The sequence below is a fragment of the Miscanthus floridulus genome, unplaced genomic scaffold, assembly GCF_019320115.1.
Source record: "Miscanthus floridulus cultivar M001 unplaced genomic scaffold, ASM1932011v1 os_1001_4, whole genome shotgun sequence".
Lineage (NCBI taxonomy): Eukaryota > Viridiplantae > Streptophyta > Magnoliopsida > Poales > Poaceae > Miscanthus > Miscanthus floridulus.
In genome coordinates this window covers 9,035-21,433 of record NW_027097459.1, presented here as the reverse complement: position 1 = coordinate 21,433, position 12,399 = coordinate 9,035, and the positions used below count along the sequence as shown (strand labels likewise).

The 12,399-nt window shown below is 47.4% G+C and overlaps 1 protein-coding gene and 1 long non-coding RNA gene across 2 annotated transcripts; one reads left to right on the top strand and one right to left on the bottom strand.

Moving 5' to 3' along the window:
• Positions 1-9,387: 9,387 nt before the first annotated feature.
• Positions 9,388-10,792, bottom strand: LOC136533591 (beta-1,2-xylosyltransferease XAX1-like). Its single transcript, XM_066526145.1, has one exon. The coding sequence runs from the start codon at positions 10,790-10,792 to the stop codon at positions 9,398-9,400; it is 1,395 nt and encodes a 464-aa protein (XP_066382242.1). The 3' UTR covers positions 9,388-9,397.
• Positions 10,793-11,400: 608 nt separating this feature from the next.
• LOC136533593 (uncharacterized) lies at positions 11,401-12,193 on the top strand. The gene is made up of 3 exons (XR_010778510.1): positions 11,401-11,534; positions 11,680-11,805; positions 12,131-12,193. It is a non-coding gene; the product is annotated as an uncharacterized lncRNA (long non-coding RNA).
• Positions 12,194-12,399: the final 206 nt, after the last annotated feature.

The window sequence follows — 12,399 nt, the reverse complement described above, 5'->3', positions numbered from 1 at the left end:
GGCGCTTTTGTGATCCATTGTGATGGTGAGGTTGAAAGGATGAATAATTAGTAGAATAGAGTAAGATAGCGATTGGTTGAGAGACATAATAGGAAGGATGGTTCCATCTCAGTTTTTAGAGGCGTTCCATGGCCGGGCCTTGTCCCTGCGACCTTGTGGCCAGGCCTTGCCGCGCACTCATTGCTCGCGCCGGTGCCCATGGCTGGGTCTTACCCCCGCTGCCGCACTCGCTGCTCGTGCTGGCGCCCACGGCGGGGCCTCGCCCCTGCAACCCTATCACCCTGCTGCTAGGCCTCGCCCTCACGCTCGCTACCGGTGCTGGCAGCCACGGCCGGCGACCTCGCATGCTCGCGGCCTGTGTTAGTTGATCTCCACCAATAGGCCCAACGGCCTATTGGGCCCTTGCCTCTGCTCCCTGATCGTGGGAGCCCAACCCTAACTGGTTGGTGGGTCCCTGTCGCACAACACATATATATAGAGCAGTGGGGAACTGGGCTCGGGTCATGAGGTTGAACGGAGCCCCCATCTCACCTAAAAAAAACCCTAATCCGATCTTAAAGAGGTGCTGCCAGCGATGGGATGTGCCCACCGATGTTCGCCGTCGCCTCTGCAGGCCACGGGAACACCACTGGATCGCCACCTCGTCTCCTCACCGGCCGCGCCGAGCACCGGCGTCCGCGAGGACTACACCGAGCGGGAGCTGTCTCTACACTGGACGCCTACTATGCCGTGGCACCGGCGTCTACGCTGCTGCTGCGTCACAACAGAGAAAGGCGAGGAGGCTTACTAGATCTACAGTTACACACAGAGAGGTAATCATCGATCCTAACAATGGTACCAGAGCTTGGTTGCCTCTATGTGACTCTAACCCTAATCGGGTAAAAGACACGGAAAAGGGAAAGGACCGGGGGTGGCGGACGTCACTGGAACCCCGATCACCACCGCCACCGCGTGGGGAAAGAAGCCGCACCGTTCGACGGCGCACGGCAAAGAACAGAAAAGATCAAATCCAGTTCGGATCTGACAAGAAAGAGGGTTTTTTCCCAACTCTAACCCTAACTCGCATGAGAAAGAAGAAGAGTGGGTTCGGATTTGGCCGAACCCTAAGACCTAACCCTAGATCCCCTTTTTCGGGTGAACAAGCGAAAAGAAAAAGAACGAAGAAAAGGGGTCGGCACACGAACCCTAACCCCAATCGGTCAAACAAAGAAAAGCAAACAAGATCAAGATCCGATTGGGGAAGAAGAAAAGAAAAGAAAAAGGTAAGGGAACCGATTCGGATGAACTCTGAAAAGGAAAAGAAATCAAAAGAAAATGAAACCCTAACCCTAGATCCATTCGGATGAACTCCGAAAAGAAAAGCAAGATCACAAAAAGCAAATCAGAGAAATGGGAAAAGGGGAGGGTCGGATACCGAACCCTAACCCACCCAATCGGTAAAACAAAGAAAAACAAACAAGATCTAGATCCGATTGGGGAAGAAGAAGAGAAAAGAACAAGGGTCGGAACCCTAACCCTAACCCTAGTTTCCCATTCGGATGAACTTCGAAAAGAAAAAGGAAGAACAACACAAATCCGAAGGGGGAAGGGGTGGATCTACCTCGCCGTGCGTCGGGATGTCCCTTCGTCGGCGCGGGAGAAGAAGCCGAGCCGGGGAAGTTGGCTCGCCAGGCTCGGCCAAGGAAGCGCCGCGGCCAGGCCGCTCGACGGCGGCGCGCTCACCCGCTGGGGAGCGCGCACGCCGGCGAGGGGGCCGACGACGGCGCCATGGCTGCCTCGCTCCACCACCCGCTCGCTCGCCGTCTCGCTCTCGATCGCTCATGGTTGCGCTGAGGTAGAGAGAGGAGAGAGCGGCGAAGATGAGAGAGAAGCAGACGGAGAGAAATGACTCTAGGGTTTTCGGTTCACTGGCCGCGGCGGGTTTTTTGACCTCCCGAGACGCGTGGACGAGCCGTCGATCCTGATCGAATGGCTGCAAGTGGCCAGGCCGGTTTTCAGCCTAGGCGGGTGAGCGCACCGCGCGACACTTTGCCGGCCCAGGCCCAGGTTACGGCCTGGGTGCGGTCTGCGCGTGCGTGGAGAGATGGGCTGGACTGTTTCGCTGGTTGGGCCAAAGAAACAGTACGAATTTGAGTATTTTTTCGTTTTTCTTTTTCTAGTAAATGTTTATTTCCTGGAAATTGATTAATAGCTCAAAGAAATAGAAAAGTAATTTTTCTCTATGGGTAAAATTCAAGAAATTGAGTGAAAGTTTTTCCGCTGCTAAAGAAACGTATGTTCTCCAGTGATTTTGAACCGACGTGATATTTAACTGGAGAAAAGGAAAGTTTTTCCAGAAAATGTTTATTTCCTGGAAATTGATTAATGGATTAAAGAAAATAGAAAAAGCATTTTTCCCTGTGGGTAAAATTCAAGAAAAAGAGAGTTTTTCCACAGCCAAAGAAAAGTTGTTTATACTCTAGTTATTTTGAACCAATGTGATATTTAATTGGAGAAAAAGAAAGTTTTCCGCTGCTAGAGAAATTGTTGATTCTTCAGTTATTTTGAACCAATGTGATATTTAATTAGAGAAAAAAAGTTTTGACATGATTATGATGTTATTTTCTGACCAATGTTGTTAATAACAATATCGTAATTTTGATGATTTATGCATTAATTCTATTTCTACCCAACGGTGATGTAGAATTAGTGTATGAGAATAGTTATAAAAGTTAATGATTTATGCATTAATTCTATTTCTGTCCAACGGTGATGTAGAATTAGTGTGTAAGAACAATTGTGAATGTTAATGATTTATGCATTAATTCTATTTCTGCCAACGGTGATGTAGAATTAGTGTATAAGAATAGTATGTTTTGATTTTGACCAACGTTGGAATCAAGGCATGCAAATGATGTTATTTTTATGTTAAGAAAAGTTTTGACCTAGTTTTCATCTTGTCTAAGGTGGACTGGGTAGTCACCTCACCATGTTCCACTGAGTTTATGGCACCGGTGAGGAAGACAAAAGAGAATGATGCCGATTAGGCAACTAAAGAGAGATTTTGAATCCCAAAAGATGTCCTATGCCCTTGAGCATAGGAAGCGTGTCACTGCCAACAAGAAATGTTTGGCTGTGATAAAGAACATGATTGAACCTGCAATTGTGGGCTTAATCCCAAAGTGGGACACGGTCACCGAGTACCTCGATAGAATAAAGAGTCAGTTCACTGGCTCTTTAAAGACATATGCTACCCATCTGATAAAGCAGCTAGTGACAGAGTGTTGCTCTGAAAATAGTGGCATAAGAGAGCTCACGATGCGTTGTCGAAATTATGGCACTATCGTTCAGGCCATATTTCGAGGGGGAGAATAGAAAGACTAGTTAAGAGTGATATTCTTCCTCCATTAGAGCTCTCATATTAAGAACAATGCAGAGAATACATAAAAAGAAAGTATGTAAAGAAAGATGACAAACGAAGCGTAGGAATTTTACAGATTATTCACACAGACATCTGTGATCAACTTTTCTGTAAAGAGTGTGGATGGTTATGATTCGTTCATAACATTCACAGATGATTACTCCCATTATGGCTATATTTATCTAATCAAAGAAAGAACAGAAGCATTGGATAAATTTAAAATATTAAAGATTAAGATAGTCAGGTCTGACCGTGGGGGAGTACTATGGTCGGCATACCCTAAAAGAATGGCATAGTAGCCCAGTATTCTATACCAGGTGAACCTTAGTAGAATAGAGTAACTAAAAGAATCAATCATACCCTGATGGATATGGTGGGTAGTATGATAAGTTACTCCACCTTACAGTTGAGCCTGTGGATGGAGGCATTAAAAACCCCATTCATATTCTCAAAAGAGTACCAAGTAAGTCGGTGCCCAAAACACCGTATGAGTTGTGGACGGAAAGTGTACCCTCACTAAACCACTTGCGTGTGTGTGGGCGAGCCCTACTGAGGCTAAAGTATTTAACCCAAACATTGGGAAGTTAGATCCCAAAACAGTAAGGTGCCATTTCTTTGGCTACCCAGAAAAGTCAAAATGTTTTCGTTTTCTACTGTCCAGAGAGACATACAAAGTTTGTGGAAACGAGACACGCTATCTTCCTAGAGGACGAATTGATGAGGGAGAGCATGGTAGCTCAAGAAATTGACCTTGAAGTGAAGCGGGTGTAAGCGCCCACTCCAATGATTCATGAGCCAATTTTCTCACTACCTGCTATAGCTGCACCAACAGTGCTAGATACTGTGGTGCCAGTACCTGTTGTTATTCTATCTGTGGCAACAATGAATGAAAATGAGGAACCTGTTCTTCAGGATCCTATAGAACATATTGTCACACATGAGGGGAGCAACAACAGCCTCAAACAGAAGATGTGCCAAATATGGAGGCTCCTAGAAGGTCTCAAAGAGTTAGTAAATCAGTTATTTCTACTGATTATGAAGTGTACAACACTAAGGAATTTCAAATGGAGGATGATCCTACCTCATTTGAAGAAACCATGAGAAGTGGTTATTCATCAAAGTGGCTTGAGGCCATAGAAGATGAAATGAAATCAATGAATGCAAATAAAGTTTGAAATTTAGAAATAATTACTAAAGGAGCTAAAACAGTAGACTATAAATGGGTCTACAGAACAAAACTTGACTCTCAAAGGAATATAGAGATATAAAGTACGACTTATGGCAAAAGGCTTTATGCAAAGAGAATGGATTGATTACAATGAGACATTTTCTCTAGTCTCATGTAAAGTTTCCTTCAGAATTATAATGGCATTAGTGGCATATTACGATTGAGAATTATATCAGATGGATGTAAAGACGGCATTTCTCAGTGGAGACTTGGAGGAAAATGTTTACATGGCACAACCGAAAGGTTTTGTCATGGAAGAAAAAGAATGAATGGGATGCCGCCTAAAGAAATCCATTTATGGATTAAAGCAAGCTTCAAAATAGTGGTACTTGAAGTTTGATCAGTCAATAAAGAATTTTGGGTTTTAAAGAGAATATAGAGGACAATTGTGTCTATACAAAGTTTAAGAATGGGAAGTTTATCTTCCTGGTCCTATATATGGATGATGTCTTACTTGCTAGTAGTGATGTCAGTCTATAACTAGAGACAAAGAAGTTTTGTTCTCAAAACTTGATATGAAAGATCTTGGTGAAGCTCGTTTGTTCTAGGGATCGAGATTCACCGAGATAAAAGAAAAGGGGTATTAGGACTATCACAAAAGGCATACATAGAAAAGATCTTAAAGAAATTCAGTATGCACAAATATAGTCCCTCACCTGCTCATATAGTCAAGGGCGACAGATATGGGGATTTTCAATGCCCCAGGAACCAATATGAAATCGATAAAGTGAAAGAGGTTCCATATGCTTCAGCTGTCGAAAGCTTGCAACATGCTCAAGTATGTACGCACCCTGACTTGGCATTTATTACCGGATTTTTACTTGGTAGATTTCAGAGCAATTCTAGAATAGAACACTGAAATTAGTAAAGAAAGTCTTACCTTATTTGCAAGGAACGAAAGGCCTCATGATGACATATAGAAGATCCGATTTACTCCACATAGTGGGATATTCAGATTCTAATTATGCGAGAGTGAATACATATCCAGATGTGGATTTTCTATCATCTCGCAAAAAGGGAGCTATTTCATGGAAAAGCTCAAAGCAAACTGTCACTACATCGTCCACAATGTATGACGGTTTGTAGTGTGTTATAAGGCAACGGGTAGGTGAACTGACTAAAGAAGTTCATATCCGGTTTGAAGGTGGTTGACGACATCTATAGACCACTAAAGTTATACTGCGATTGTAATCTGGCAGTACAATATGCTCACAACATAAGTCAAGTGGTGCTGCCAAACACATTGACATAGAGTATTATGTTGTGATAGATAAAGTCTGGGATCAAGTCATAAGTCTTGAGCATATAAGTACAGAAAAGATGCTCGCGGATCTGCTTACAAAAGGCTTACCACCCAACATGTTCAGAGAACATGGTGTTCGGAGAACATGTAGCTAGCATGGGTTTAAGGGAAAGCCTAAAATTTTTGGACAAAAGAAGGCCCAAAGATAAGTATCTATTTCAGAACAGAGTTGTGTATTGTAGCTGTTAAGTCTATCGGCAATGGACCGTGATGATAAGACATGCTCTATGCGCTAATCTGTAATGGAATAGACAAAAGTAAATGATATGAAAGTAAAAGATGGAATGAGATCAAGGGGGAGAATGTTAGTTGATCTCCACCAATAGGCCCAACGGCCTATTGGGCCCTTGCCTCTGCTCCCTGATCGGGGGAGCCCAACTCTAACTGGTTGGTGGGCCCCTGTCGCACAGCACATATATATAGAGGAGTGGGGAACTAGGCTCGGGTCACGAGGTTGAACGGAGCCGCCATCCCACCTACAGAAAACCCTAATCCGATCCTAAAGAGGTGCTGCCAGCGACGGGATGTGCCCATCGACGACCGCCATCGCCTCTGCAGGCCACGGGAACACCACTGGATCGCCACCTCGTCTCCTCACCGGCCGCGCCGAGCACCGGCATCCGCGAGGACTACACCGAGCCGGAGCTGTCTCTACACTGGACGCCTACTACGCCACAGCACCGGCGTCTACGCTGCTGCTGCGTCGCAACAGAGAAAGGCGAGGAGGTTTACCGGATCTACGGTTACACACAGAGTGGTAATCATCGATCCTAACAGCCTGGTCTACCCATCAGCGCCTGCAGGTCATCTCTTCTTCCTTGTGTGCCAAGCCGGCGTCTCCCACACAGGGCGGCGCTCGTATGCCTTCTACCCCGTGCTCATGTTCTTCCCGTCACGCTTGGCTGAAAGCAGCTCTTGTCTGGTATGCCCCCCGTCCGCTCCTTTTTCTGGGGGCGAGGTGAGCCCACATCTCACGGAAATATTCTCGCGTGGGACGTCCTCGTCTCTGCTAGCCTTCTAAACAAACACCGCGGTCAGGAACCGTCCCGTCATGTCCCTGCTTGTCCTCGCATCAAACACAGCCTAAGTAGCATTAGGGTCGTCAATTACCGAATCCCCTTGCCCCGAATGTCTTGAGGGCGATCGGCGAGGATGTGGCAGTGCAGAGCGATCTAGGCTTTGTTTAGTTCCTTTCCTAGAGTTTACTCTGTATCCCATCGAATGTTTGACACATACTTAGAATATTAAATATAGACTAAAAAAATAACTAATTATATAGTTTACGACTAATTTGCGAGATAAATCTTTTAAGCTTAATTAGTTCATGATTTGACAATGTGGTGCTATAGTAACACATGTGCTAATGTCAGATTAATTAGGCTTAATAAATTCGTCTCACGGATTATCGACGGATTCTATATTTTTTTATCCAATTTAGTTATATCATGGATTCGAAAAACGGATCTGAATATGACTGAAATACACGATCTTCACATGTATCACTTTTCACGATACCTAAACCTAAAAGGTGGACGAGTCTCCAACAATTATTCCAATAATTACATATCCGATTTGCCTTATGAACGAATATGCAAGCATATATTTCACGCTCGTTTGAATAACAGCAAGAAGATTTCTCAATATCATGCTAAGAATAGTTAGGATTTTTAGAAGAAAGATGCCATTTGTTTGATGAGAAATAAAAAGAAATATAGATTAGTATCCAAACACCCCATACAACATCTTCATGTGATACCTGACGTGACACTCAGAAACTTTACGTCTTGGATTTAAACAAGCCCTTCGGTCTGTTCGCTGGTTGATTTCTAGACTGATAAACCCAGTTGGTGCTGGTTTGTTGTGAGAGAAATTTTTTTTAAATGGCTAATAAGCTCTGGCTGAAACCAACAAGTGAACAGACTGCTTGTTTTAGTGCAGCTTGCTTACATTTGCTTCTCCAGTCCTGCCCTGCTATATTCGTGAGCCCAGAGCCCCAGACGCACTTTCTTTGGTTAGCTTGGCCGCCGTCATCCGTGTCTGTATCTAAGAAACGTGTGGGGGTCGAAAATGGTCGCTTTCAGTCTCCTCGCATCGAATCTTCTTTCCAAACAAAAACGAGTTATCGCAGCGACAGCGAGGTTTGGGGGTGCACGCAAGGACCCAAGGAGGGGAGGTCAGGGCACAACACAGGGGCTTGCCGAGCCCGTGCGAAGCCTTAAGCCTAGCACGGCCATTGGAGGGGTATGATCCGTTCATATTAAAGTCGACTGATAAGTTGGTTGAAACTGTTTTGTTGTGAAAAAAAATATTATAAATTTTAGTTGATAAGTCGGCTGATAAGTTCAAACGAACAGGCCACTCTATTTCTCCGGCTGGTGCTGTCAGCTTCAAGGAGGACCTAAATGTAAATGTGCAGCTCTGCAGTCTGCATTTAACTCCAAGACAAGATACGCTAATTTCTCCTAGTCTCTCATCATGTTCGTTTGGGTTTATTTGGCTTATAAGCCATGACTGAAAGTACATTTGGCTGGTTTAATGTAAGAGAAAAATACTATTCGTTGGCTGATAAGCCATGGCTTATAAGTCAAATACGATAAGTGAAGAGACTGTCTAACTTTTTTCCCAAACCGAGGAGAACCCCACTTCTATTGCTAGAAGGGAAATACAGATGATGCAAGTGGAAGTTTGATCTTAATCTCTTCCTTGCTTCTTCTCAGAGCTCAGGCTACCCAAGTAGCCGAGTACCTACTAGCTACCGTGCTGTGCTGGCAAACATGCGGCGTCCTAAAAGAAAGCGCAGTCAAAGTCAAACGCTCCTAACATTTCAGGCCGCGGCGTGTGGAGCAGCCCGACGACGCAGCAGCGGCGGGGGAGGCCGTGCTCTCCCTCGACGCCGACAGCTTCGACGAGGCCGTCGCCAAACACCCATTCGTGGTCGCCCAGTTCTACGCTCCCTGGTGAGTGCTCGGCTCGCGCCCCTCACGGATCCGTTTAGAATGGGCTTTTTACATATTTACCATTATTACGATCGCCACTTACAGGAATCGCACTCTTAGAATGACGCTTACAAATTTAGCCGTTTTAGTTCACGCTTCTTTCATTTTTACCACTTTCGTCTATGTGGCACGCCAGCTCGTGCTGACACGCTGGCACCGGCACGGAAAATGACCCCGCTGCCCCCATCCTACTCGTCTCCACCGCCACGGCCACCATTTTTGGTAGTGAAGAACATCTCAGTTATGTGATGGCAAACCAGCCCCTATTTAAATGTCAAGAACATCTTATTTATGTAATGTAATGGCAAACAATAAGCCCCATCCTCTCTTTTTTCTAGCAATAGTACTGTACTTGGTAGGAGCAGCAGCAAGCCTCCTAGCTGATCTTGGCGGTCGGCAATGGCGAATTCGTTCATTCCTAGGAAGAAGAGGAACGGGAACAACCCAATAGCAACAGGAATCAGGGCCAGTCACTGCTGCAGCTTGTCGAGCGCCTGCAGCAGGACCGGCCGGAACCTGGTGAGGTTGACGCCGACGTCCTGCTTCATGATGGTCTGAGCGAGCGCCTGCCACCCCGGCGTGTGGAGCGACATGGGGTCCCTGAACACCGCGTGCTCCCTCGGGTACTTGTCCTTCAGGCTCGTCTCCTCCTCCCCGACGTAGTACTCCAGGTACCGGAGCTCCATCCCGGCGGCCGGCCGCGCATAGAAGTTGGTGGCCATCCAGTCCATCTTGCCCCACGGCACGATCTGCACCACCACCGCCTCCGTCGGCAGGAACACCACGTTCACCAGCCCGGCCCTGTGCACGCCCACCAGCACGTCCGCCGCGTTCACCTGAGCCGCGAACGCCGGCACGTCCGCGCCGGCCTCCGCTGATGTCACGTTGAACCCCAGCTTGTCCGCCGCCGCCGCCACCTCGTCCAGGTTCAGCAGCCGCCGCGTCCCCGCGCGCGAGATGATCAGCATCCGGGGACGCATGCCGGGCACCTCGCCGAGCACCGCGGGCCGGTCGCGTGGCAACGCCAGCGCGCCGCGCATGAACCGGCTGAAGTCCACCATCGTCAGGTTGCGCGGGTTCCGGGTCGAGTGCGGTGACAGGATCAGGTCCCGATCGCGGTACAGCCCCACGAACGCGCCCACCGGGAAGCAGTGCACGTCGTCGGCGTCCTCGACGTCGAAGTTGATCACGTCGTGGAGCGACATCTTCCGCAGCAGCGGCGTGTACTTCTGCACCCACCACGGCTTGTAGTTGGTGATGAGCAGCTGAACCTCGCCCTTGAGATGCACCGTCGTCAGGAACAGCGGGACCATCGCGTCCACCATGTCGTGGAATAAGTTGTCCATGTACCCGGCGATCGAGAACACCACCGCCGGCACGGCATGGTGCTTCGTGCACTTGGGCGCCACCGCGGCGGAGAGGACTGACTTCACCGTCACCTCCGTCACGTTGGGCATTAAAAAGTCGTCCTTGCGGGCGTAGGGGCGGAGCCGCTTCTCGCCGCTCTCGTCGAACCCGCCGGCGCCGGACGGGTTCACCAGGTACACCGTCTTCTGCTTCGGGCTCACGCGGACGTCGCCGGATAGCTCGCACACGGTCGGCCGTGCGTACGGGAACCCCTCGTCCACGTCGTTCTCGTCGCACGTCATCTTGCCTTGGCCTTTGCCATCGTCCCCTTCTTTCTTATCCTCAGCAGCAGCAGCAGCTAGTAATTGAACACCATTGAAGGAGGCCGTGGCGGTGGAGACGAGTAGGATGGGGGCGGCGGGCGGGCAGAGGAAGGAGGCGGTGGCGAACGAAATGGGGAGGGGGAAAAGGGAGACGGCGCGTCTAATTGAAAGATGGCCGGGGGGCAGCGGGGTCATTTCCCGTGCCGGTGCCAGCGTGTCAGCACGAGCTGGCGTGCCACATAGGCGAAAGTGGTAAAAATGAAAGGAGCGCGAACTAAAACAGCTAAATTTGTAAGTGTCATTCTAAGAGTGCGATTCCTGTAAGTGGCGATCGTAATAATGGTAAATATGTAAAAAGCCCGTTTAGGATTACCGATTCGTTTTCAGCGGCCCCGGCAAGTGTGTGTGTGGTTAGCACAACTTAGCTTCTTCACTGGTGTGTTGCTTCTGTATGATTAGCGGCCCCGACGACTTAGAGCCCGTTGGTCGGGCTCCGAGCGGCTCCGGCTCCAGCTCGTCTGACTCTCTCCCGTTCATCTCCTGCAGCGACACGGTTTATCGGAGCCGTTTCTCTCTCTCCTCCTTTCCTCTCTTACTGATAGCGCCGGAGTCGGAGAAGCTCGTTTTTTTCTCCTCCGGCTTCAGCTCCTGCGCGCTACAATTGCGCTACAGTGTAGGAGCCAGAGCCGGCGGGAGCCCGGCCAAACGCACCCTTAGCTGAGGTAAACAGTAATTGAAATCTTACAGGTTGGTGTTTTTGCAGAATTCAGCGGCACTGAGTTTTCGAACTTCATGGAGGTCGCTGAGAAGCTCAGGTCTGACTATGACTTTGCCCACACTTTGCACGCCAAACCACCTCCCACGTGGTGATGTGATGGCGGACAGGCCATTTGTTAGACTGTTTAAGCCATTTGACGAGCTTGTTACTGAATGCAAGGTTTTACTCTCATTCTCTGTTACATTTTGCAGATAGTTTTGCTACAACTCATGTACTTCATACACAGCTAATTAAGTATACTATATATGATACCGTCATGTGTGATTGTCACTAATGACACATTGCTGCTACGTACATTGTGCAGGAGTTTGATGTCGCTGCTCTGTAGAAGTTTATTGATACTAGCAGCACTCCTAGAGTTGTCACTCTTGACAAATCCCCTGATAACCACTCATACCTCTTGAAATTCTACGAAAGCTTTGCACCCAAGGTAAGAAAATGTAGTACTACTTCTATCAGCCAATTGTTAGTTAAATTGACCAAGTTTTGACAACATTATTTAGTGTCTGCATCCAACTACTCAATTTGAGCACAAGCTACCATGTCTGCATCCAACTAGCTTTTAGCGTGCCATTTTACTCTACTGAATGCAGTGCTGGGCATATATATTTGAGGTCTGCATTTCTCTGTCTTAGCAATGAAGTCTATTTCTATTGCCATCAACGTGCTCCATATTCTATTGTCTTAGATATGGAAGTTTCTATATGATAGCTTAGAATCCCCTTGATGACATATCTTTTTTTTGTCTGTCACAGTTCTTATTGAACTCTATGCCCCCTGGTGTCGAGACTGCAAGAAGCTTGCGCCCATCTTGGAGGCAGCCACCACTCTTCAGAGTGATGATGAAGTTGTGCTCGCTAAGATGGTACGTTGCTTTCCCATGTGTCTTGAACTCGAGTTGATCACTGTTCTTCCTGAACCCCTGTTGCAAAAAAAAAAAAAAACATATAGGCATAAATCTAGCATAAAGTTGTTAGGAATTTAGGCAATTTCATTATCAGTTTAATCCAGAAAAATAACATCA

Excerpts from the sequence above, each read along its gene's own strand:
- LOC136533591 (XM_066526145.1), bottom strand. The coding sequence starts at position 10,792 with ATGACCCCGCTGCCCCCCGGCCATCTTTCAATTAGACGCGCCGTCTCC.